Source organism: Barbatula barbatula (genome assembly GCF_947034865.1).
Source record: "Barbatula barbatula genome assembly, chromosome: 6".
NCBI classification, from domain to species: domain Eukaryota; kingdom Metazoa; phylum Chordata; class Actinopteri; order Cypriniformes; family Nemacheilidae; genus Barbatula; species Barbatula barbatula.
In genome coordinates, this window is record NC_136765.1 from 25334774 (window position 1) to 25361147 (window position 26374).

Below are 26374 nucleotides of genomic sequence, written 5' to 3' on the forward strand. Positions count from 1 at the left end.
TGTTTACCACATTTAGGGTTCGAGCCCACATGCCAGCGCATTGGCCCATTGACATATACAGTATTCTTCCTGGTGAGCGAGAGAACCTTTAAGATGTTGCTAAAACGAGACCCGGCGAGATCTAGTTAAGGCAGGTTGACATCTTAAGGCACCCGGTGTTGGTAAAAAGCTGAATAATCAAAATTATATCAAGAGGGTGCTGACTGTATACCCTAGGAAATCTCCTGCCGATTCCCTTAGCAGCCTGACAAAAGACCAACATTTATTGTGAGAAATATCACACAGAAAAACCACTACTACTGATATGTCTTGTTCTTGCAGAAAAGGGAGACACGTTAGATAGAATAAAGATTAAACCTCAAAAGTGTGTCAATGTGTGTTGAACTTTTCCACACAGATATAAGGGATGCTGTGCATTCCTCTGCATTTATGCAACAAGAATCATTCATAATGTTTACAATACTACCTAAAAAAAGGAGAATGTATTTAATAAATAACAAAATAATACCAAACGATGCATATTACAAAAAGTGATTTCATATTTCACATTTAATTGTAAAACGCTTTCCACAATACAAACAGTTTCAAAGGCTGCGATGATCTGTGCGAAACGGGTATTTTCAAAATATTGCATTTCAAGAGTTGTGGAAATGATTCATTTCATATTCATATTCATATTGAAATCAACAGATATATCTGTCTACGTTCAAACCCTCCGGGGAGATTCTTGGCACCCCGCCGGCTGTTTCTAAGGAAGCCCTTCTTAATTTTAGGGGGGTCCGCTGCGGATCAGATTTGTGGGTGGGGAGGGTTATTTTCTCTTTTTTTATTTTTTCTTGGATGCACTTATTTGGGCTTGTGTGAACCCGATGCTCCACCCCTGCCCCCGGGAGCCAGTCTTATTTAAAGGGGTCTCTCACCTTGTCACTCTGTCCCAGTGGAAGCATCAGTCTTGTGATAACAACTTGGTGAGTCCAACGAAGAACCCGCAGCATGTCTTTTGAAATCTCTTTAGACCAGATGGACGTTTGGGGCTGGCGAGTTTGCGAGGATGTCAGATAGTATTCGACTATATGAAAGGATAACAGCCGTAAAGCGACGAGTACATTTAATGCAGACTTCTTATGTTTCACAGGAATAGATTATTCTTAGGATATTGTATAGAGCGCATAATTCGCAGTAAGTACCTTCATGCTAGACAACGAGTAAACGCGTTCTTCATTTGATATCGAAGCATCTTGATTCAGAATGGCATGAATGAAGCTGGCCGGTGAGCGGGCGTGATGTAATGGGCTGACAGCTGCGGCCGGGGCGAGCTTCACTTTAATGACTGAAGCACCTGTCCTTCAGTTTAACTTTAGCCCTTCTTTGGCTTTACTGTGACAGCAAAAGAGATAAAGTTTCACGAGGTCTTCAGGAGCAGGAGGGACATGTGTCGCATAGCTGTAACCTTTAACTATTTCGACTACGGCTCAAATGTAGATTCAGACTATAGGGAATTTATAACCAAAAACAGAATTTACGTTTATTTTGTAAACATCGAAATTTAGATTTAGAATCTGTACAGGGACAACAAACTTATAAAGTGCGTGTCGGAAAAGTATTCAAAGCAATGTTTACAAATACGTCTGTGTTTATGAGTGTGTCTGTCACTGACCGTGCAACTTCTTTCACAGACCAAGCAGAAAACCAAACATGTGCGACGACGAAGAGACTACCGCCCTTGTGTGCGACAACGGCTCTGGCTTGGTCAAGGCTGGATTTGCCGGAGATGACGCTCCCCGTGCTGTCTTCCCCTCCATTGTTGGCAGACCCCGTCACCAGGTGCATAACAACCCGAGACATTATACGGGAAATCCTGTCCTATAGAGACAGCGGCTCAGTCGTGATAACTCTACAAGCTCTAGTGCCAGATTTATTCATTCATAATTGACATTAAAATACCTCTGTGATGTCTGTGCCTAACGCTGATTCTCTCTCCATCAGGGTGTGATGGTGGGTATGGGTCAGAAAGACAGCTACGTCGGTGATGAGGCTCAAAGCAAGAGAGGTATCCTGACTCTGAAGTACCCCATTGAGCACGGCATTATCACTAACTGGGACGACATGGAGAAGGTGAGTTTCTAGCGAAAGTTCACAAATGATGCCAAAAACTCATAATTAACATGTTAATATACTACGAAACTGTTTGATTGATAACTATTCAGGAGGTTTGGTAATGTTCTTGCAGTGATGTTAAAATAGCCTTTTTTATAAATACTACAAGTCACTGCTGACATTCTAAGATGTTACAAAAATGTCATTTAGAAATACATTTTTCATAAGAGGAAGTTAGCAAAACATTCTTAGAACTAATTTTTGTTTGTTACCACATTTCATGAATGTGTTTGTTGTCGGTCTTCAGATCTGGCATCACACCTTCTACAATGAGCTGCGTGTTGCCCCTGAGGAGCACCCAACCCTGCTCACTGAGGCCCCTCTTAACCCCAAGGCTAACAGGGAGAAGATGACACAGGTACTGATGATGTCTCTATGCTCTGATACATCCTCCGAGAGTCTTTTGACTTGGACCAGTTCGTAACACTTGGCTTGTTCTCACTTGCAGATCATGTTTGAGACCTTCAACGTCCCAGCCATGTATGTGGCCATCCAGGCTGTGCTGTCCCTGTACGCCTCCGGCCGTACCACTGGTGCGTTCATATCAACACTTATATTCAAATTATACATAAAAAAGTATTTGATCAAAACTGCAAGTTCAACTTCTCGCTCCAAAAATGTGATTCTCTGAATTCGATTTAATTGTAGGAATAGTGTGTTGCTTAAAGTCCCCGTAAACTGGAAGTTGCCATCGTTTTAACTTCCGTATTCTGACACATGTCCAAGTGAAAAGGAATTTCAAATGAGAAAATTAGTGGGCGTAGCTTGTGTTTTTCACTGCGAATTGATTGGATGTGTAAAAACAGCTGTTGCATTCATTTTGGAATGAAACTGACAGTTGAAGGGGAGGAGCTAACGGATGCTCCGCCCAAGCCTTCGAATTGACGTCATTTGAGATGGATAGTCATTTTAAAAAGACAAAGACCCACGCTGATAAGCTATTTACTGTTAACGCAGCAATATTTCATGAAAAAATAGGATTTGTGATTTTTATTTCACTGGGACTTTAATGTCTTGCTGAAGCAGCGTAAGAGTAATGTTGTGAAAAATCACTCGGATCCGATTGTATTGTTGTCACGAATGTTGTTATGTACACCTGCTTGCTACCTGGCGCTCATGACGCGTGTGACGCTCCGCAGGTATCGTGCTGGACGCCGGTGACGGTGTGACCCACAACGTCCCAGTCTATGAGGGTTACGCTCTCCCCCACGCCATCATGCGTCTGGACTTGGCCGGTCGCGATCTGACCGACTATCTGATGAAGATCCTGACTGAGAGAGGCTACTCTTTCGTCACAACTGGTGAGTGGCCGTAGTTTAGCAGCCCGAAGCCAAAAAGTACAGAATAAAGGTCACCGGTGCATCGATTTACTTGGACTGACGGGGGTTTACAACTTGTCTCCTCACAGCTGAGCGTGAGATCGTGCGTGACATCAAGGAGAAGCTCTGCTATGTGGCTCTGGACTTCGAGAACGAGATGGCCACCGCCGCCTCCTCCTCCTCTCTGGAGAAGAGCTACGAGCTTCCCGACGGTCAGGTGATCACCATCGGTAACGAGCGTTTCCGCTGTCCCGAGACCCTCTTCCAGCCTTCATTCATTGGTGAGTTGTGCGAATAGTTTGCGACTCATTTCCGAAAGTTGCGGTGTTTTATTAAACGCGCTTTTTGACGCTCAGGTATGGAGTCCGCTGGTATTCACGAGACCGCCTACAACAGCATCATGAAGTGCGACATTGACATCCGTAAGGACCTGTACGCCAACAACGTCTTGTCCGGCGGTACCACCATGTACCCCGGTATTGCTGACCGTATGCAGAAGGAGATCACTGCCCTGGCCCCCAGCACCATGAAGATCAAGGTGAGGAAAATAACAGACAAAACTACATCCGCATCTCAAATAAAACACGTTGATGTCCAGACACTTAACAGTAAATGTTTCTCTCATCTCTAGATCATCGCTCCCCCCGAGCGTAAGTACTCCGTCTGGATCGGTGGCTCCATCCTGGCTTCCCTGTCCACCTTCCAGCAGATGTGGATCACCAAGCAGGAGTACGATGAGGCCGGTCCATCCATTGTCCACAGGAAGTGCTTCTAAACCCGCAACAATCTCAGCCTCAGCCGTACATTTGTACTGTCCCTTTTACTGTATATACATGTAATGTTGTAATAAAAACATGAAGTGATAACAAAAAGCGGCGTTCTGTGCGATCATTGGCTCGGGTCACACCGATGCATGTAAATGAATATAGCAATGCATAGAGACGTGTGAAACGTCATCGGTAATTGTAAATGTAAACAAATCCAACATTTAAACAAATAAACAAAAAAGTTCAAAATGTGTCCAAAATTGGAGGCAGTGATGTCGGGAATGTGTTGAATAGTTTAATATTCAAATATGATCCGTGCACGTCTAAATAAACAACGTTTACAAATACCATTATCGTGTTCAGAATAAGCTAATTCCGGTAATTGTTCGGTTCCTATTCGTCGGATAACATTCGTTTCCAAAGACCGACAGAAACCAATTAAACTCCCATTATAACCAAGAGTTTCTGTGGCGGTTTCTAGCGTTTTGAGCGACGTGCTAAATCACTTTTTCAATTAAATTAATTCATTTTCAGCTCAAACAAACGCGCATCCGCCGCACGCGCCACCATTCACTATTGACAGAGAGCAGGAGAGGGCGGGGCCACAGGAGAAGCGATGTCACGTGTCCAGCTCTGGTTCAATCAAAGCCCAGTAATCCGTTGCGTGACGTAGTCAGGGCGAAATTTGAACGTCTCGCTCGAGCTCAGCTGCCGTTGTGAAGTGAGGAAGTTAAGCAGACGGATCCGTACTCTACTCGATGATATTGAACTAAAACACGCGATTAAACACCCAACAGTGATCCGAAAATAAAGTTTGATCGAGGCGAAACGAACATATGAAGTGTTAGAGGGGATTGTTGACTCGAGTCGGCCGTTTTTGATTGAAACGCGTGAGGCGGAACTGTGAGGAGAGATTTGCGCGTTTACCCCTCGTGTCGCTTTGTTCTTCTTCTATGAGCTCGTTTTACTGTCTGTTTTGAGGTTCGGGTGATTTTAAACGGTTTAAGGGGTCGTCATGAAAGTTTTAGAGAGGAATGTGGTTCGTCTGGCTGTTGTTCAGCATCTGCGGTCCGCTTACGGGATAAAAATCAAGAACTGGAACAAAAACAGAAACAAACAGACTCCGGCAAACTCGGTGAGTTCATTAAAAATGATATTGTGTTGTTTTACACTCGATTTAATGTTGTAGATGTGTAGGGCGCTGATGTGTGTGGTGTTTGTACACGTTTGCGTCCGTGTTTCACAACTTATCTAAGCTCCCTAACTAGACAGCAGCAGTTTGGTGCGTCATACTCACTTCGTCGGAGGCCAAGAAACACACCGATGCATGTTTATAATGTCATATAAATGAATATATGTCACAATAAACATGTGTATTTATATACTTTCCCAATGTTGTCCGGTAAGGATTTGAGAGAGACTGAAAATGATTGCACAGATGACGTTATGGACACACAAATGCTCAGAGAATGAATTTACGAATATATAGAAGTATCTGTTTATATCTAAACATAAAGTCAGTATATCAACATATTTTCTATTTTAAGGAAGGGACATCGACATTTGTTATGGATGTGACAGAAAAGGACGTGGTTTTGGGGAGAAGACAAACTTTGAAGGATTTCTGTGAAATAAAATGCAATAATACCCAATGAACAGACAAGTGATGACTCTTCATAGACCATTAAAGATTTACATTTTCCATTTATGAGGAACATGTGACAATCCTGAAAATGGCTCTTACCTGCACAATGAGAAATCTCATGCACTACAAATAAAACAAATACTGTACAAAGGGAGACTTCACGTGGGTATTTGAACCACAGAATGTTGATATTTGTGTTGATAAAACTAAATTTAGTTTTGTGTAACGGTTGACATTTTCATGGAATTGCCCCACTGTTCTTTATACATAGTGCAGCCTTTAGTATTAAAGCACATGATGTGTGTATAAGATCCTTTTTTAATGGCTATTTGCCGCTTTATTGAATTCTATGCAAGCTGCTCAACGCTGGTTTGCATTTGAGACATTTAGATTCCAATATAATTCATGTTACAGATGATCGCGTGGCTTCTCTGGTGAGTTTTCCATCGCTTTGTCTCCTATGTGAAGTCAGCTGTATTTCTGGGTGAAAAGTACACAGTTCAAGGAGAAGTGCTGTTGATATTCAAACACACAGAGCTTTATTTGTTCATGTTTTCCCTCCACGGAGAGCGGGTGGAATGTAAGTCCATAATTACCTGCGCGAGCCCCTGAGGCTTTGACTCTCGGCCAAGCTCACATAGATTTTCAGTTTAGCTGACGTTATTGGATCTAAAAGGATCATGAAAATGGTCCAAAGCTCCTGATATTGTTATGAGTTCAGACTAAACTGCCTGACGGAACGTTTAAATGACTTTTGGTTATTTCTAGGTGAGGGTTTTCGGGGTCCCGCTTGAAAGTCTGCCACACTGTTATGTGCTAGACTATGGAGACTTGCCATGGTAAGAGATACTTTTAGAAATTACTATTAAAAATGAATTGTGTTGGGTTTTCTTTGACTGTCATTTGTATTTATTCTCACTTGACAGTTTTGTAGCAGATGTTTGCACAAGCCTGATGGAGCATTTGGACACCGAGGGTCTCTTCAGGAAATCAGGTTCGGTCGTTCGGGTCAAAAGCCTCAGGGTGAGTCACTTTTATATCTTATATCACTGGTGAGACTGCGACCGGTGGCATTGTTTAACAGTGGCCGATTGTTTGGACCTGTAGAGCAAACTGGACCAGGGTGAGGACTGCCTGTCCACTGCTGTCCCTCTGGACACCGCTGGACTTTTAAAACAGTTCTTCAGGGAACTCCCGGAGCCGGTTCTCACCACAGACCTGCACAGTGCTTTCCTGAAGGTCCAGGAGCTGCCCACAGAAGAGGAGAGGACCACCGGCACCATTCTGCTGTCCTGTGTGCTGCCCGACAAGAATTTAAACACGCTGCGCTATTTCTTCAGCTTCCTCAGGAGCGTCTCTCTGCGGTACGATGTGAAAAAAAGCAATGGCGCTGTTCGTCTCCAATCTGTTGTTATGCTAATTGTCGACTCTCCTTTCAATAGCCGTTTCTTTTCAAAAGCCATTTGGTGGCTCTTTTGTGTGTAAACGAATGTGAAGTTTGTGTATTCCTGATCTGCGTTTCAGATGTGCTCAGAATAAGATGGACAGCAGTAATCTCTCTGTGATATTTGCTCCGAACCTCTTCCACGGTGGAGATGGAGTAGAGAAGATGAGCAGCAGTACAGAGAAGAGACTGAAACATCAGGCCGCAGCTGTGCAGTGTCTCATCGACAACGCTGCAGCTCTGGGTAAACATGTCTTCAGATCACAAACTCTTTTAGAGAGATTTTCTCGCCTGTGTGATGTCACTTCACATGCCGTGTTGTTGTTTGTAGGCGTGGTTCCTCAGTTCCTCCTGGAGAAGGTTCCTGCGATGTTGGGTTGTGATGCCGGAATGTTCTCACCCTCTTCTGTGTCTCTAGAGGAGCACAACACTCACTCAGACATGAAGAAGAACAACAGACGCAGTTTAGGAGGTAAAAAGCTCATGTTAGATCAGAAGTGAACGATTACAGGGTCTTGGGTGAAGCACATGTCATGTAGAGTGGATTTGTCTTGTATTCCAGACGTGGTAAATGGAGCTCTGAATAAGTTTAAAACTAGTAGAACCCCAACAAATACCCCACAGTCTGACAGAGCAGGTGGGTAACAGATCAGACTTCACCGTACCGTCTGTCTGCACACGTACTGTCATCGCATCACAACTGCTTCAATTGCACGTTTCCCTCTTAATGCAATTAATTCATTCTTTAATGAATGCAAATATGATCTTTGAGTTGTTGAAATGCTTCTTTCTGTACCCACCGGGGTATTATCGCTCTCGGCTTGTTTGCTTCTATTTGTTTGTAACAGCATGGACACACACTGTACGTGTTGAAGAGGTTCTTCTGCTTTCTGTCCTGTTTTCACACACATGGCTGTTTGTCATTCTGAAGCTACAAGTCACTTCTGCCTGTTGAACACAACCTGATGGCAAAAAATACAAGAATGTGCAAGATCTGTTCATAATCATTTATAGTCAATGAATTCTGTTTCACTCCATCAGTTTTCTCTGCTGCCACACCTGTCATTATGACTCCAAAGCGTAAGCTGCCACATGAGTCACACACTCACGGCTTCTCCAACAAGAAACGCAGATCCATCAAGAAGAACCTCGGTCTGGAGCTGTTCCCGAACGCTCTGTTTGGAGGAACATCTACACCTGGATCAGGTGAGTCAATTGTCATTTTGGAGATCAAGGACCGCTGATAAGATCACATGCTGCAGTTGTAACATGTTAAATGCATGACAATATTAACTGAAGTGGAATTTCATTTGATATTTCATTGGGATTTGATCGATGTATCAGCTGAAACATGTCATAATCAATCCTCTGTATTGTTATAGTTATGGTGTGCACTCAGAATAATGATTTTGCCTGCTTGTCATTGTGAAGTCGTATTGTTTAAGGTTGTTAAATGCGTTTTGCGTTTTTCAGCTCGCAGTGCATCAGGAGTGCTGGACTCATCTCACAACGCTTTACTGTCTTCAGTGGGCAGGAATACTCGTTCATCCCGGAGGAAAAGCAACAGACTGAGAGGTCGCAGCGTCAGCAGGTACAACACGTCACACACGCACATTTACGTTTGCCGTTTACATATCTGCTGTATTTCTCTGTCAGGCACGTTTGTTAAAAAAGTTTAATTGGCTCATCTGATTTCAGAGTTGAGTCAGGAAAGACGGGCTGTTTCTCCCCCAGATGTGCTAAAAAAGAGCCCATAAGAAAATCTCTGCGTCTGCGCTTCAGTCTGGGCAAATCTAGCCGCGAGTCTGTAAGTTTAGATACAACATCATCTCTATCAACCTCCACCAGAGACTGAACAATCCAACCTTAATCGACTGCTTAACCACCTTGAGTGCAGCAGTGATTTGCATGCGTTTAATCTGCATGATTGTTTTTGTTTATGTAATGCATATTTATGAATAATATAGCACTTGGTTTAAGAAAGAAATGTTTACACTTTTGCACATATACTCTGATGGGAAAAGCATTCTTTCAGTTATGGCTCCATCTAGTGGCAGTTTAATGTAGGTACATGCTGCTGTTAGTGGTGTGCAGTCACTGTAGAGAAAACAACTTTAAATAGTGTGTGTTACTTTAAAATACTGAAGAAATATGAAATAGTGTTCTTGTTATCTTGTTTTATACATATTTTATGATAAAAAATAGGCCACTAACCAGCATGATGTGGGTAATTAAATATTCATGATTTAAAATGTTTTAGGAATTGCTTGTTAACAATCATTGGACACTAAGATGATGTACTGTAAGGTTTGTGTGTGTTTGCCTAATGTTGCACATATTGTCCAATGTTGTAACATTGTGACTTTAGAAAAATAAATATCAATATTTTTATCGTATAACCCGATATTACTAAAAATATTTTAAGAAGAAACTAATATTAATGTTATAACAGTTTTTATGTTCCTAATTCTTGTGGTTTTGGGGAATTCCTTGCCATTATTTACCCGGCCACTTTATGCATGTATTTATGCTGAAATAAAAAAGATTATTTAAAAGAAACACTATCGGTATTTCTTTCAGTAAACTCATGATTCAACACCACATATATGAGTCAAAGCGTTGAGTAAAAAGCGGGTGCCTCTATTTCAACAGAACAACATTACACATTCACAACTGGGGCCAAAGAGGTCAGAGGTCATAGGTTGGCGCCTAGCGACACAAGAGAGCTGTTCTGGTTTTCACTTCACCAAAGAGTCGGCGTTTAGTCCGGCGGTTTTAAACGAGAGCCCTTCGAAAGGTCAGTAGCAATGTTTACATGCTTTCAGTTTCATCCTGCAAACTACACTGAACGTGTCACTGAGGGTAACATGATAAACAACTAATTAAATATTTTATCTTCAATACACAGTTAGTGGTTTTGCACTAGAGAACCAGATATAAGATCATTCATGTGTGGTCAAGCACTACAGACATAGAGAACAATGCCAACTTCCCAGCACTCCTGGCCAAACTATTTCATATAAAAAACAAACAATATCCTGAGAGTATCCTTTTGTTTCTCATATTCCCATATGTTCTCTTTCACAGGCTCCAAGTTGATAAGCAAGTCTGAGAATAACCTGCTGACCCCAGATCACATGAGCTTGTGGAGGGGAGAGATTCCTGATGTGACCTCCAGCTTCCCAACAAATTTGTTCTCCAACACCCCCATGAGCATCTGCCGCTCTGTGCCGACAATCACCGTGAACGAAACTCAGACGGTCAGCAATACACCCGAGAGCATCTGCTGTGCCGATTCATTCAGTGATGAACGCTCCCACATTGTTTACAAACCAGCGCCATGTGAAGAACCACAGGATGAAGTCGGTACAAATTCAGAGGTGGTTTCCTCCCATGTGGATGCGTGCTCCGATAAATTTAACGAAAGTTCTGTGGTTTTTGAGTCCAGCAAAAGCACGACGGACGATTGCGAAGTGACATTCGGGCAGGTTGAGTTTGTTCCTCTGTCGCCTCTACACATCGATAGCACTCTGTTTGAGACCGGGCCTCCAGTTGAAACCACGCGTGACGGCTCTCTGTGTTTTGAAGATGAAAGCAAGTGTTACTTTAAGGAGCCTGTCGTGCGTTCTCAAGACTGCAGTCAACTGATAGACGCTTTGGACATCCAGAGTCCTGTGGCCTTCAGACGGGACACATCCATCAGGGTTCAGTCCACCCCGTACACATCGAGAACACAAACCGCTGTCAACAACACATCCCTATCAAAAGATCAGAACGCCTCTTCATTGAGCGCCAACGCCGATGTGCCTAAGAATAACACTGACAAACCACAGGACTCACTCCAAACCGCTCGGAAGAAAGTCTCCGAGCAGATTAAACTTTTCAACATGATGACGCTGAATTCACCCAAAACCAAAATGACCCGATCTCCTCTGACGTTCCAGCGGACGCCCGTCAGGCAGTCGGTGAGGAGGATCAACTCTCTGATGAGAGATGGAAGGACGGGTTTGGTTGTGGTCAGTCCGGTTACGAAGGCTGTGAGTTTTGAGAGCGGTTTGTGCGCCAGAGCGAAGCAACGGACAGATGACCCTACATTCACCAAACCCCCAGTTCCTCCTAAGAAACCAGCCGCACGCCACACCTCGCTAGATGACATCACCAATAGAGCACCAAAGGGGCTCTCAGCCAGTAAAAACACTGCAAGTGAATATCGCAATTCTGTCTGTCTGCACGTGGCTGAGAGCGATGGGACTCGATACAGAGGTTCACCCAAAAACCCACTGACGGAGGGCAGGCTTCTGGCGGCGACGAAACCCATCGACCTGTAAGACATCTCTCATCATTCTTCGGCAAATCTTCAGTGGTCTTAATTTGTTTTGCTGGAGCGATCGATCAGAGGTGAAATTCTTGATGAGAGTGATTTTTCAGAAGCGATCGCCGTGAGATGTTTGAGATTTGTTGATGATGCTGGAGTTTGTAGTTTAGTTTGCTGAATGAAGACGGGTGGTCATGTAAGATGTGTCTGTGTTTAGAGTGAAAATGGATGCAAGATTAGAAAGTTTGGTTTTATTTATTGTTTATGCAAAGATTTGATATCGTTGTTAGTCTTAAAAACAGCATTCTCGTGGTACCTCAAGAAAATGTATGAAAATGTCAAGCAGTATTATACAGTTTAGGATCCTGCGGTGTTAATATTTTACTGTGTTTTATGAACATGTACCTAATAATTTGCTTTGGACATAAAGTGAACTGAACTGTTATCTTTGTTTTCCACATGGTGGCGCACTTGTATTTGTCAGCGCCACAATCCATTGAAAAAAAACATGTTTGCTTGACTGTTATGTGACCAAATACAGTGGAAAAGGTAGAATGTGTGACTTGCTTTTATTTACATTTAACAGACGCTTTTATCCACAGAGACTTACAAAGTAGGTGAAAACGACAGAAGCAATTTGTGCAACAAAAGAACAACAATATGTGCTTATTTACCAAAGTAGACAACAATTTAAACATGTTAAAAACCTTGTGACAAATACTGGATGACTTTTGAACGTTTAGTTTGTTGCTCAACAGTGTCACTGAATATCTTCCGCAAATTACTCTGTTCATTTTACATAAAGTTTAAATGCATTTGCCGCTTTTATTCAAAGTGTTTTTATTTGATCAGTATGCGTATTCTATGGAATTCAAACCAGTGGACTCTTATTTAAAGTTTAAGACAGAACGGTTCTTGAAATAAAAAGATTTTGTCATAACTTTATCAAGCATTCTCCTGACTCTTGAATAGGCATGGGCCGAATACGGCTTCAAGGTATACCGAGGTTTAAAAGAGTTAACCACTAACGGTTCTAACGTATGATCTGTGTTTCCAGAGTAATAATTTAATCAAGTAATTAAATATTTATGTCTAATACATATGACAAAAATATATATATTTTTCGAAAGAATATTGTAATTAAGGTCTTATTTTTACCCGACACACATGTTCTATATGTTGGTTCAAAATGTAATATATTGTGTCCAATTGAAAAGTGTGTTTTTGTTTACGCAGATATTTGGAAATAATACATTTTAGTGTTGTAATAGCAATACCGTAATACCGTGAAACCATGTTATTTTTAATTAAGGGTAGTATACCGCCAAAATCGCCTACTCTTGAATATTTGTTTGTTTCTTGTGGTTGTGGTGTACTCATTAACCTTATGAGCAATGACAGTATTTTGGATAACGTAATTGCAATATAAACGAAATAAAAAAGGAACAAATGACTTTTAACTGTATATTTAGAAATATTTTGGTGCGTTTGATAGATGGAGAAAGATGGGTTGAATAAGTTTGGGAGCAATCTCTGGACTTTTGTGAAATAAACACTAGAAAAAAACTCGCAACAGGAGGAAAAACACGTTTCTTCAGCGGTATAACTCACGGTTTCATCTGATTCGGTTTAGCAAAACACGATCATTTGATCCGTTCTTTTATAGCGAATAATACAAACAAATGCGAAACACGTGCTGCTGACTTAATACACACAAACGCCATATCACAAGAAATAATAAAACGGTTTAAAATAACACATAAACTACACACATGTTGAAATATTCATTCTGATTCATTAGGTTCGACGACATAATTTCACTCAATTAAACAGAATTTACAGAACTGAAAATAAATCTTATTCACTCACCCTTCATGTGGATCTGTACCGTGTGACTTTATTCACAAAAATAAAACGTATTTAAAAGAATCTTCATCTTTTATTGAAGCTCGTTTGATCCAGTCAGCGAGCTGCGGCGACCGGATCACTGAATCAGTGAATCGCCAACCGCATGAGTGAACCGATTCTTTTCAATGAACTCTCGCGGTCATGCGCTCCACTGCCAAAAACACAAAGATGAATAAAAACTAGCGAAATATCCAAACCATAGTAACATCAAATGTAGGCTGTTGTTTCAATACAATAACCGTTGAGTTTGTAGTTAAACCTTAGGCCTCATACAAATGTTAATCAAAAGAAAAAGAAATACGGTTCTATAAGGGCCAAAAGGCGCATGCAGCATTTAGTCAATTATATCTGGAACCTATTTATTTGTATATGATTGATTGTTAGGCTATCAATCAATTAGTTATATTTAGTAGGGCATGCATAAGTAATCATTAATGTCATTTGGGTGAATATTACAAATAAAAAATACTTTTTTGGTGATCTGTTCAAAACATTATTCCAGAATGCAACCTTCTCGACCCGTCTGTGTTTTCTTTCTTCATATTATTGTTTTTTTCCATTATGACACGTTTAATTGAATGTTTTGAAACATATTGACTTGTTTAATGTCACCATTACATATTTTTCTGTTTTTTTTAATACGTTTGTAAGTTTATTTTACACCCATACATTATTTGGCTTGTGTATGTGTCTCTCAGAAAAAAAAAGATGTTCGTCTTTGGAGATGTTCAGGTCAGTTTAGACAGACAGATAGACTCCTCCCGTCTCTCTCTCTCTTTCAGACCGTCTCTCTCTCTCTCTCTCTCTCTCTCTCTCTCTCTCTCTCTCTCTCTCTCTCTGTCTGTCTGTTTGTGTGTCTGTGTTTCAGGGGGCGGATAGCTCTGATTCACTTGTATTGTTCCTGGCCAATAATGTAGAGAGATGTTGTGCGCATTTAACCAGACACAGCTCGTGTTCGGGACTCCAGTGAGAGGGTCTATGGGACAGATAACAGCCCTTCAGGATTGACAGCTGTCCTCACAAACATCTACAGACCCATTTATACCCAAACACACCAAAGACAGGTGAGACATCTTTATACACATTTAGCGTTGAATTCATGCGCGCGGGAGCAGGTGTCTGTCCATTACGCATTTATTCAGAAATAACTTCTCTATCCAATGTCATTCGTTTATATATTTTTATTTTATATATCATTTGTATAGCAAAAGTGCAGTAGCCATGTTTTGAACGCAATGAAGAAAAAAAGAAGTTTTACTCATAAAGTATCACGTTTTAACTATATGGTTTGAAGGGAGTTGCCATGATTAATTATAACTATAGTAATATTGTTATTTTTGTTTTGTTTTGTAGTAAAACTGTGTTTAGTTTCGTAAGAGTGGTTCTAATAGACCCACAGCAGCTCTCCTGAAACTTTTTACGCACGAATGATTCTCCGAAAGCGACTTTTTGTAAGGGCCGCGGGTTATTATATTAAAACTTTGGTCAATTATTGAAACAGGTAAAGTACAAAAATACTTCATATAACCATTGTTTCTGTACATAATGTTTTGGACATAATAATGTATTGGTAAAATCTGGAAATCTTTTTTGCCCCTGCAGTAATGATGGCCACATCCGTCCGGACTCTTTGCGCGCTGCTTTTCGTTTGCGTCCTCGTTCCCAATCCCACCGAATCCAAGCGCAACCGCGGCGCGATTCCTCGTCCCGACAAGAACAATCCGAACGAGTCAGACCAGCACCCCCGTCAGGCCGGCCCCGACTCGAGAGGCAGAACCCGAAGCTCTTCCGAAGAGGTTCTGGAGTCCAGCCAGGAAGCTCTACACGTGACCGAGCGCCGCTACCTGAAGCGCGACTGGTGCAAGACGCAGCCCCTAAAACAGACCATCCACGAGGAGGGATGCGCGAGCCGCACCATCATCAACCGCTTCTGCTACGGCCAGTGCAACTCCTTCTACATCCCCAGACACTTGAGGAGAGAGGAGGGAGCCTTTCAGTCCTGCTCCTTCTGCAAACCCAAAAGATTCACCACCATGACCTTCACCCTCAACTGCCCCGATCAGCAGCCACCGACTCGCAAGAAGCGTGTGCAGCGCGTCAAACAGTGCCGTTGCGTCTCCATAGATCTGGACTAGAGAGCCCGTGTGGAGGATTTAACACGGATGGATCCACGCACAATGTGTTTGAAAGCGTCATCCAGTAAGAACACACGTGTGTTTGACACGTTTGATCTGATGGATGTGATCAAAACAGGCGTGCGTAAAAGGTGTCCGCATTACAATCCTGTAGGTCTATCCAAGAAGACGCACGCATCCGTTCTTTATTATAGCTGCTAGAATTAAAGTCAAATTCATCACCACCACCACCACCACGAGGAACCAAAACGATTTTACAATTGAGTTTCTTTGCGTCCTTCATGTACACTATACAGCCATTTATCGATGGACGAATAAACACATTTCACATTCTCAACGGGGTTTTAAACGTTTTAAATCATGCGCACCCGCATTCATACAGTCACATGTCTGTTATATTTGTATGCTTGCGTTTCTGAAAGTCAGACGTGGTTTTCTGTTAGGCAAATATATTAAAGCTGAACTGCAACATCAAAAAATCTCCAATAGTTATTAACTTGAGATTTCACATCAAATATATGTACAGCAGTTTGTACTCCAAATAATTGTTCACTCGTTCGTGATAAACAGCATGTCAAATATCTCACAGTGAGGTCCGGACGTTTGACATGACCAGAGGAATGTTTTTATCCCCCATTACAATGAATAATATCAGCAATTTGAATATTGAGTGAAATTGATTTTGTTAAACGAAACTCCTGAAGATAACATATTCAGTTCAGTGCTTACACTTAGTGACCTAGAAAGACAGCAGCAGTTATTTTTCTGCATGGTTTATTATGTCAGAACATTGTTTGATTATTTGTGATGACCTCACTGTACTTCACACTTTTACCTTAAATCTTCTAATTAAATTGATTGATGACATGTTTGTTAACTACTCACATAGGTTCTGGACTGTAAGTGTCTGGTGTAGTATGTATGATGTATAAGTGTTGAATTGAAGTTTACAGAAGTGCATGTCTTCATTAATCTCCAACAGTTTAAAGACTGAGAGTTTCCACTATGTGGAATTGGACTCGAGTGAATTTATTTAATGCTATCAGGTGGGATCTTTTCTACATGTTTCTGCTGGATTGCTGTGAATTTGTTTGTGGCAGACAGACCAAACATTGAGTTATTAGTCTATTTATGATATCATTCTCAAAGATCTGCTGTACGTTGTTGTGGTTGATGACTGTATAAAGAACAGCTGCATGCGTTCTGTGGATAGAGGAGTCATATGAATAAAACATCAGACAGTCTGACCTCTGACCTCTCTCTGACCGTCGCGTGGACGTGTCGCTGATTCACTCATTACATGCTTCATAAATAACAGCACAAACTGATTTCATGCCGCGTGCGTTTGGCTCGACACATGCACATGAAACTCATGAGACGCTTTGTTAACAGAAGCTTCCCAACATTCTTCAGAAGGAATCGGTGAATAAACAAAAAACGCAGACTGCTTTACGTCCTTCATTGAGAGAATCTGATAAACCGCTGAAAGACTAACCTAGTTTCTTTCACTCCAGACTGACCTGATCAAATTAAATGAGCTATTTATTCTTTTCTCCTGAGATTAAAATTTATGGGATTTGATTTACGCAAAGAAACTGTAATATTATTGTTCCGGTGTACTAAAAGTGAATTACTCTAAAAATAATGTGCAATAGTAAAAACAGTTTAAATTGGTGATGCACAATATTTTTGAAAGCCTCACATCATTTTTCTTTTTTATGTGCAGAGGTTGATGACAAATAAAAACAGTTTATTTACCTGAATAGAGGCGTTTAAACAAACTTTAAAGATCATTTGAAGAGTTTATTTCCAAAATGAGAACAGTCCGACGAATATCAATCGAACTGCAGTTGGATTGTTTTGATTTAAGTCATGATGACAAAACAAAAAATACACAATACTAACACAATAAAATGATGATAACATAATAAAAAACATGATTTATCTCATTTTGGAAAGAAACTCCTCATTTGGACCCAGTATCAGCAAATTCTTACATACAAATGATTTACATGAACAATGTTAGAGAACTTTTAACATTAAACATAAATGAAACTACCGGTGACAAATATACACACAGATTCATCATTAATAGATGAATAAACAAACCCTCTCTCCAAGCAAAACATTCTTCTGTATTTCGTAATGAAACCATTTTCGCTCACTTGCACTTTTAAAAATACTCTGGGTCAACATGTTTCTCTAGCATAATAACACCATACACATCATTCTACGTTCAGCAGCGTTCTGAAAAGCTAAATGTACACACTACAGTTTTCAGACAGAATATTGCATAGGCTTCATAACTGAAGTGCATAAAGGGCTTCTCACCTAATCGAGTTCATTTGGCAAAATGTGGAAAAGGTGACAAATGCTGAAAGAAAACAAACAGCAATTGAAAGAGCCATTAAAGTGACTTGCTTTCCGTTCAAGTACAAAGATAGATGACATCATGTCGGCTTTGACGTGTTCATGTGATTGTAGGCCGTGACTGATGCACATGTGAGGCACTGCTGTATATCCATGTAGATGTGGGAACGGTGTAGGATCTGCAGATCAAGTCCTGCCCCATTCATCTGTTCTCTTAATTTGCCTCACCAATGATTCAGGATTCTCAGGAGTACATTGGCGCTGATCTGAGATCAGTCACGGATTGAACAGTCAGCGGATGTGATGTCTGAATCAATGATGGGCGACCTCGGACTCTTCTCGTCTCAGCTGGACGACACACCTGCTTCTTTCTTCCGAAGTCGTTCTTTCTGTGAAGCAAACGCATTTGGGTTTTTTTCGTATTGAAAACGAGACGCAACACTATATGAGCAAAGTGCTCATCTCACCAGACTGTTTGCGTTTATCTGTTTTGTCTCCACTTTCTTCTCCGCTGTGATCTTTTGGACGTTTTCTTTAGCTGCTTTTAGTCTGAAAATAAAACAGTAATAATATCAATTCTCATCTCGTTCACTCAAAAATGACGTTTGTTCATGCTAATGATATTTGTTTAGCGGATACTAAACACTTTTATAGTCCAACAACAACATTTTTGTTTAATCTTGAACACTTTACACTCCCAAATCATTTTTACTGCAAAACATGGAAATATTTTCTATTAACTTGAGAAGCAAAACTTTGGGAGAACTAAAAACATGTTTACATTACAATGAATGTATTTTTTCATTTGAAGTCTTATTTGAACAAAATACTGATCACATGTCTGTCTTTCTATCTGATAACTGTATGTAAACTCTTAAAAATAAAGGTGCTTTATTAAATGAACCATTCGTGGTGTCATAAAGAATCGTTCAGTCAAAGGTTCTTTTAAAAAACGTCTCTTTCTCACCTTTTTATCATCCAAAGAACCTTTTTCATTTAACGTTTTGTGAAACCGAAAGTTTCTTCGGATGTTTAAGGTTCTTTATGGAACCCAAAAAGGTTGTTCCATGGCAACCAAGAACCACATTAGTCACATAACTGCCGTTAAACTGGTCATCATCTCTCTGTCTTCGTCTCTAAAAGCTCTTTCAGAAAACCCGTCCCAGACTCGCGTTGTCGCCGTTTTGCGCTTCAAATGAGCCTCGATTGGAGGAGACAAATAAAAATCAACAAGTTTTGAGCGTTATTAAAGCACGAGGCGCATCAAAGAAAAGAGCGGCGGGTCCGGAGCGCAGTCACTCGCCGGCTGGATTTATGATGTCACTCTTGACCCGTGCGTCCAGTTAGCAGAGCTCCCCGCTGGGGGACAGAACCTCTCTCGACATCCCTCAGGTTTTACTGGAGACGCACAAGCGCCCGTTAAAAGCTGAGCGCTTCACTGCTTTGCTATAGTAAATACTAAGTATACTACACTTCATGTGGGATGTGGTATTATTTCTATAAACGCTCACCTCTCTTTAGACATGGTTTTAATCTCACGGTTCCAGGTGTTCTTGAAGTCATTGCAGAACTCATACCAGAGCATGAAGATGTGATTTGGAAAGACCTCTTTTTCTCCGGACTTGGGTTTGAGCCCGAAGTACATCACCACTTCCTGAAAGCTAAAGGAAACACAATCACACGGATGTCTTTATCCTGCAGCCCGTTTGATGAGTCCCTTAACACATTAAAGACAAGAGATGTGTGACGGCAAACATCTCCTGATGACCAAACTATTACTCACTCTTCATAACAACTGCGTGTTCAGGAAATATTTGGGGCTAGATCTCATGTTTGAGTCACAATTCACATCAACACTTAATACAAACATAAAGAAATTGAGACGCATTTTCCTTCTTGATATTGTCATTATTTATTTGCTCCGGTACAACAATGCAAAGATGAGAAATATAGAAGTGAGTGAAATTGATTTCTACGTGCGGTCAGACTGAACTAATGTGACCGGTGTGTTACTGTTTAAAAAGATGTCTGATGGATTTTTTTACATGATTAAAAACTATAACAAATTATTAAAAATCAAAAGCATTCCACTGGATAAACTGTAGAGGAATAAACTATAAGGTGTGTTTATGCGATAGTGTGTGTTTAATAAATCATCATGCAGGAATGTGTTGATAAGTGGAAGAGAAGCGTCAGCTGCGTGTGAATGTTGTACTGATGTCATCATGAGTGAAACGCCATGAAAACACCTCAGAAGATCACGTTCAGTGACCACAAATCAAGTATGAGACTGTGATTAATGACAAAACTGTGTGTGTGTGTGTGTGTGTGTGTGTGTTAAATAACACACATCAGTGCTCTCTCACTGACACACACACACACACACGGACACGCAAACACTACCACACACACTCTCACACTACCTGACATATATACTACCTAACACACACACTCTCTCTCACACATACTACCTGACACACACACTACATCAAACTCACATTCTTTCACTGTTACACACTACATAACAGACACACATTATCTCTCACACATAGTGTACACACACACTACCTGACACAAACACACCTGAAACGTACACACTACATTACACTCACATTCTCTTGCTGTAACACACACACTGCAGACCGAGTCACATCCATCAGCCTTCGCTCACCTGTGGATTTACAAAACTACAAACCAGAATCATTGAGACTCTTCTCAAGGGCCGTTCTCTGCTCTCATGACTACATGACTGTGTTCCTGTGTTCAGTTGTGTGATGAATGTAATGAAGACACGATCAGACGGGATTTCTACAGAAGAGATGATGATGAACATCAGTTCCGTCTCTCTCTCTCAGCGCACGTGGAAGTATGAAATAAACCTCAGACGTGTTCTCTCAATCTCTGACATCAGAAAGATCCTGAACACGCTTCAAACCCTCTGCGTCAGGCTCGAGATGTCTTTTCATAGATTGTTAGATCAAAGGAGCGCTCGTGTAGCTCAGCGTGTTCGGCAGCTTTGTCACGGAGTGGATGTGTGTAAAGGTGATGCCCCTCTGCTTGGGCCACATGTGGACGCCCACCCAGGTCCCGGACGAGTGCCCGAGGCGGCCCGTATCCATCACCCGCGTGTCACTTTAACGAGGTGCGTCCATGGGAACTCTGGGAAAGCCTCACTTACCGCTTCTGTTAGTTCGGCCCGCGTGTGGAGCAAATTAAAGGGAAATTAAAAGAGCGTCTAAAGCTGCCTGGACCTTTTGATCAATACGGCTCAATTCCACACCTTCGCTCGGTCAGACGTGCCCGAGTGGCGCCGCGTGCGCAGGATTCTCGTCTAAACATCTGAAGTCTCACCCGCCGTTTCCTCCTTATTCTGTGTCTTGGTCTTGTTTATTTAAATTCACTTTGTTTTGATTCAGGCTGAAAAATGTAAACAATGATCAATATGATTGGTTTGTCCCTCTCGTTCAAGATATTTTCCATCGCGCGGCATCTGGCTGGTGAATATTTGGACATAAATCAGAGCGGAGACTAACGTCACATGACACGAGCAAGAAGGCAGTTCAAGCGTATTTTAAGGCAATCCCAGAATGCAATGCAAGGAGCTCAGATGTGAGAAATGTTCTCATTCGCTACTAAAAGACCTCGACAAATATTGACATTTAAAATGAATTTTAGCACAAAATCTGAATCATAATTTGTTCATTACGTGCATTCATTTGGAGATGTCAAGGAACCAAATGTGCGCGGCGTGATCTGGTCACCTGATAATAAGATAGGAAACCAGTTTTCATTCTTCGTGCGGTAAGTTAAACGTTTAAATGATGTTCTTGAGAGGCTTTATTTTAGTCGCATCGCTCCCTTAAAAGTCTGCTCCCTATGTAGGCAGCTCACAAGCGTTTGGAACAGAGCGGCGGTGTGTGTAGTCGCCAACACGTGTCATGGTTTTTCTTATCAGTTCAGACTAATAACTACAGACAGCTCGTAAACCGCGAAGTGAACACTTATCAGTGCACAACACAACCCGCCTGCCTTCTCAAAAGAGCCACTCGGGACAATTCGATGAGGATTTCTTACCTCTTATGTGCAGCTTGCAGACGCTGATCTTCAGTCGTGTGGTCAGACTGAGCTGTAGGGAAGAAAACAGAAGATGAATATCCTATCAAAAATAGTGTAAAGAAACGTAAACATGCACACGCACGCACACACACTCAAACACACACTGGCACGCATTAGGACACACACCCGCACTGGCATGCATGCGCACACGCATAAACACACACACACGCACACACACTCAAACACACACTGGCACGCATTAGGACACACACCCGCACTGGCATGCATGCGCACACGCATAAACACACACACGCACACACACTCAAACACACACTGGCACGCATGAGGACACACACAGGCACTGGCATGCATGCACACACGCATGCACACACACACACATGCACGCACACACACTCAAACACACACTGGCACACATGAGGACACACACACGCACTGGCATGCATGCACACACGCATGCACACACACACACATGCACGCACACACACTCAAACACACACTGGCACACATGAGGACACACACGCGCACTGGCATGCATGCGCATGCGCACACGCATAAACACACACACACTGGCACTCAAGCACATACACGCACACACGTGCACACACACACACTGGAACTCAAGCACAAACACGCACACACTGGCAGGCACGCATGACGCACACACACGCAAACACACATTGGCACACACGCACACACACATTGGCACACACGCGCACACGTGCACTGGCACGCATGCACGCACACGCACACACACACTGGCACTCAAGCACATAAACACGCACAGACTGGCACACATGGGCACGCACAAACACGCACACACTCTGTCCAGCAGGCATGTGTGTGTTGTTGTTGATGTGTCTGTGACTTTGAGGTGTGTGTGTTTGTGTGTGTGTGTGTTGTTGTTGATGTGTCTGTGTGTGTGTGTGTGTGTGTGTGTGTTTGTGCGTGTGTTGTTGTTGATGTGTCTGTGACTTTGAGGTGTGTGTGTTTGTGTGTGTGTGTGTTGTTGTTGATGTGTCTGTGGCTTTGAGGTGTGTGGGTGTGTGTGTGTGTGTGTGTTGTTGTTGATGTGTCTGTGGCTTTGAGGTGTGTGGGTGTGTGTGTGTGTGTGTGTGTGTGTGTGTGTGTGTTGTTGATGTGTCTGTGGCTTTGAGGTGTGTGGGTGTGTGTGTGTGTGTGTTGTTGTTGATGTGTCTGTGGCTTTGAGGTGTGTGGGTGTGTGTGTGTGTGTGTGTATGTTTTTGATGTGTCTGTGGCTTTGAGGTGTGTGGGTGTGTGTGTGTGTGTGTGTGTTGTTGTTGATGTGTCTGTGTGTGTTTGTGTGTGTGTTGTTGTTGATGTGTCTGTGTGTGTGTGTGTGTGTGTTGTTGTTGATGTGTCTGTGGCTTTGAGGTGTGTGTGTGTTTTTGATGTGTCTGTGGCTTTGAGGTGTGTGGGTGTGTGTGTGTGTGTGTGTGTGTTGTTGTTGATGTGTCTGTGTGTGTTTGTGTGTGTGTTGTTGTTGATGTGTCTGTGTGTGTTTGTGTGTGTGTTGTTGTTGATGTGTGTGGGTGTGTGTGTGTGTGTTGTTGTTGATGTGTCTGTGTGTGTTTGTGTGTGTGTTGTTGTTGATGTGTCTGTGTGTGTTTGTGTGTGTGTTGTTGTTGATGTGTCTGTGTGTGTTTGTGTGTGTGTTGTTGTTGATGTGTCTGTGTGTGTGTGTGTGTGTGTGTGTGTGTTGTTGTTGATGTGTCTGTGGCTTTGAGGTGTGTGTGTGGCTCCTGTGGAGTTTCTCCATGTAAAAGTGTTTAAATGTAAGGCAGATGTGTGCGGCGGACGGCCGAGGTGCAAGAATTGATCTCAGGCTGGAGAAACCGCTATGATCTCAGATTTACTGCATTTTCCAGATTCATCTCCTTTTTTTTACTGTGATGGGGGGCCTTTCCCACTCAAGATTTAAGAGGGGGAAGTCTCCAAAAAACTGTTCAAAGGCGAGTTTGGGGTCTTTGGTGGGGGCTGTGAGGAGTGTGAACACGCTTTCTATTTTCCGAGCGTGTGTGTGTGTGTGTGTGTGGGGGGGGGTTGATTGTCTCAGGCTAATGAAGGCAAGGAGGGGTGTCGTGTTGTAACGGGCCGAGCGGGGTGAGCCGTGACCAATGGCGTTGGTCTCAGCAGGGGTGGACTGGCGCCTGTGGTCTCGCTCTGTGTATGTGTGTTTTTGTGTGGGTTCGTCGTCATTAAAAACAACAACAAAAATAAACGCATTTAAAAACACTTCTCAACACATGACGGGGAAGTAAGACATTCAAGTACAAACAGCGAAATAATTAAAAGAGAGAAAATGAGGAAAAGACATCGACAGGTGAGTTGTTAGGATCTGTGTGTGGTTTGTATGTGTCAGTACTATTTGCTTATCTATGTTAGCATGTACACGCGTTTATGGCATGTATATATGTGTGTGTGTGTGATAGGTCGATAGTTAATGTGTTGTGTGTGTGTGTGTGTGTGTGTGTGTGTAGTTGCTCCTGCGTGTGTGAATGTTCTTTTGTGTGTTTTTGTGAAGGTGATCTGGTGCCTTTGTGTGTGTGTGTGTAGTTTTTGTTTGTATTGAACCTTGTATACGTGTGTAGTTTCTGTGTGTGTTGAATACAGTGTGGAAGCGATTGTGCTATTGTGTATGTTTAAATGTGTGCGAATATGTTCTTGTCTGTGTGTGTTTAAATGCGCTCATGTGTGTGATCATGTAATGACATAACAGAAATATGAAATGCCAACAAATAACCAAAAAATCTGCGAAAAGAAGGAAAAGATTTGCCCACGTGAGCGGAGATAAAACAGACGGAGAGAACAAATAAATCAACAAACAAAGAAGCCGATTCACTCTTGAAGAAATGAAACCACACACACGCTCACAGGTGCTCTCTCTCCTCGTGACGTCACTTAACATCTCACTGAACTTCCGGGTCAAACTGAATTCTGTGAGAATACCAAACTACAAGACAAGACGGCAGCTCACATCTGTAGATGATCAAACATCATCAAATACCCATAATCCTCGGCAAATTTCTGTCCCATGCCTTCGCTCTTAAGCTCAATACCTAAATCTCCATTTGTACTGTGTATTCCAGTCACGACAAGACTGATGGAGCAGTAAAGCCTGCCACCTGTTACTGTATATAAAGAGCGCGGGACGGAAAGTTTACGCTAAATGAAACGGCCTTGTAGACACTCATCGCTGTTTCCGAGGACGATGACACGCACGTGATGAACATCATTAATAACACCTCACATCACTCACCCGTGCTGACGAACGTCTCCATCTTGTCTTGAAAGGGGTGAAGATGTTCCTCCGAGGAGTTCTCGCACACCTGCTGGACCTCCTTCTCACAAGCTGCATGAGACACCAAGAGAAACACGTTCAGAACGATACGAGTCGTGGCCGATTAATGAAGAGCGGGTGCGTTTGGTGCGTCGCATGTCCGGCACGTTTGTAAATGTCGATTTAAATGAGAACCATGAGGACGAGGTGCGCGAATCCCCACAACAGATGACTATTAAAAGACGAAAAGACGAACATGTTTGGAGCGCTTTCATAACGTAACGGGAGAAAGAATGCTTTTGATTTCTGTATCTGAACAACAGATTTCTTCTGGTGGCAAACGCTGGAGAGATTTTATGGCTTTGCCTAATGAATTCAGTGTTTGTAGCTCATTATACCGTCAGGAATCTGAGGTTTGTTTCCAAATCGGTGGCGTGTTGACCTTCAGTGCATTTCAAGCCTTTCTATAAACATAGATGTATACATAGACACCACATTAGACGGGGAATCAAAATGGCATCTACAAAAAGTCAACAAGCTCTCGGGCGTTTACAGGCCGTCTTTGACCCTTCCAATATGGTGGACGCCAAAAAGAAACACGCACTAATGATGCATCTATGTATACACGTCTATGTTTGATCAATCTCCTCAGTAAACCCCAGATCGTATAGATCTCATGTCTAGATATGGATGACGTCTGATCGCAGACCAGTTTATGTATACGAACCAGAAGCAGATGCTGGGTTGAGTTTGAAGCTCATTTGCGTTGTTTGTGCTCGATCGGGTCTTTGTTGCGCTGCCAAACAACAGCGTTCGCACAACCTCAAAAGTACAGGAGGAATACCTCAGATCCATGCTTTTAATAAACATCTACATGCATGTGTATAATATTCACCTATTTATCATCAACGGATGTTGTTAATATGCACGTGCTGATGA

The 26374-nt window shown here is 42.1% G+C and overlaps 4 protein-coding genes across 6 annotated transcripts in view; 3 read left to right on the forward strand and 1 right to left on the reverse strand.

Annotated features, from left to right (window-relative positions):
* Positions 1-876: 876 nt before the first annotated feature.
* On the forward strand, positions 877-4592 carry actc1b (actin alpha cardiac muscle 1b). The gene is made up of 9 exons (XM_079458231.1): positions 877-968; positions 1677-1824; positions 1987-2115; positions 2405-2515; positions 2606-2690; positions 3297-3458; positions 3566-3757; positions 3833-4014; positions 4108-4592. The coding sequence occupies exons 2-9, from the start codon at positions 1696-1698 to the stop codon at positions 4249-4251; spliced, it is 1134 nt and encodes a 377-aa protein (XP_079314357.1). The 5' UTR covers positions 877-968; positions 1677-1695; the 3' UTR covers positions 4252-4592.
* A 209-nt stretch (positions 4593-4801) lies between these two features.
* Positions 4802-12591, forward strand: arhgap11a (Rho GTPase activating protein 11A). Of its 3 annotated transcripts, XM_079459237.1 has the most exons (12): positions 4802-5378; positions 6657-6727; positions 6815-6911; positions 6996-7252; positions 7413-7576; positions 7664-7804; positions 7895-7969; positions 8374-8538; positions 8806-8923; positions 9031-9139; positions 9985-10129; positions 10420-12591. In XM_079459237.1, exons 1-12 carry the CDS (start codon positions 5259-5261, stop codon positions 11658-11660), a joined length of 2703 nt encoding a protein of 900 aa, XP_079315363.1. In that variant the 5' UTR covers positions 4802-5258; the 3' UTR covers positions 11661-12591. The 3 variants fall into 3 exon arrangements, with proteins under 3 accessions (XP_079315363.1, XP_079315365.1, XP_079315364.1); XM_079459238.1 differs by lacking the exon at positions 7895-7969 and having other exon boundaries at positions 4913-5378; XM_079459239.1 differs by lacking the exons at positions 9985-10129; positions 10420-12591 and having other exon boundaries at positions 4809-5378; positions 9031-9885.
* Positions 12592-14471: 1880 nt separating this feature from the next.
* Positions 14472-16941, forward strand: grem1b (gremlin 1b). Its single transcript, XM_079457819.1, has 2 exons — positions 14472-14619; positions 15158-16941. Exon 2 carries the CDS (start codon positions 15160-15162, stop codon positions 15688-15690), a length of 531 nt encoding a protein of 176 aa, XP_079313945.1. The 5' UTR covers positions 14472-14619; positions 15158-15159; the 3' UTR covers positions 15691-16941.
* A 484-nt stretch (positions 16942-17425) lies between these two features.
* The window catches only part of LOC306895839 (uncharacterized protein), a 43159-nt gene continuing 34210 nt past the window's right edge, over positions 17426-26374 (reverse strand). Inside the window, exons 16-20 of the mRNA XM_079459379.1 lie at positions 25415-25507; positions 22135-22186; positions 19572-19721; positions 18528-18609; positions 17426-18449 (exon numbers count right to left, since the gene is read on the reverse strand). Of these exons, the coding sequence (XP_079315505.1) occupies positions 18405-18449; positions 18528-18609; positions 19572-19721; positions 22135-22186; positions 25415-25507 (422 nt within the window). The 3' untranslated portion in view covers positions 17426-18404. The remainder of the gene's footprint in view (positions 18450-18527; positions 18610-19571; positions 19722-22134; positions 22187-25414; positions 25508-26374) is intronic.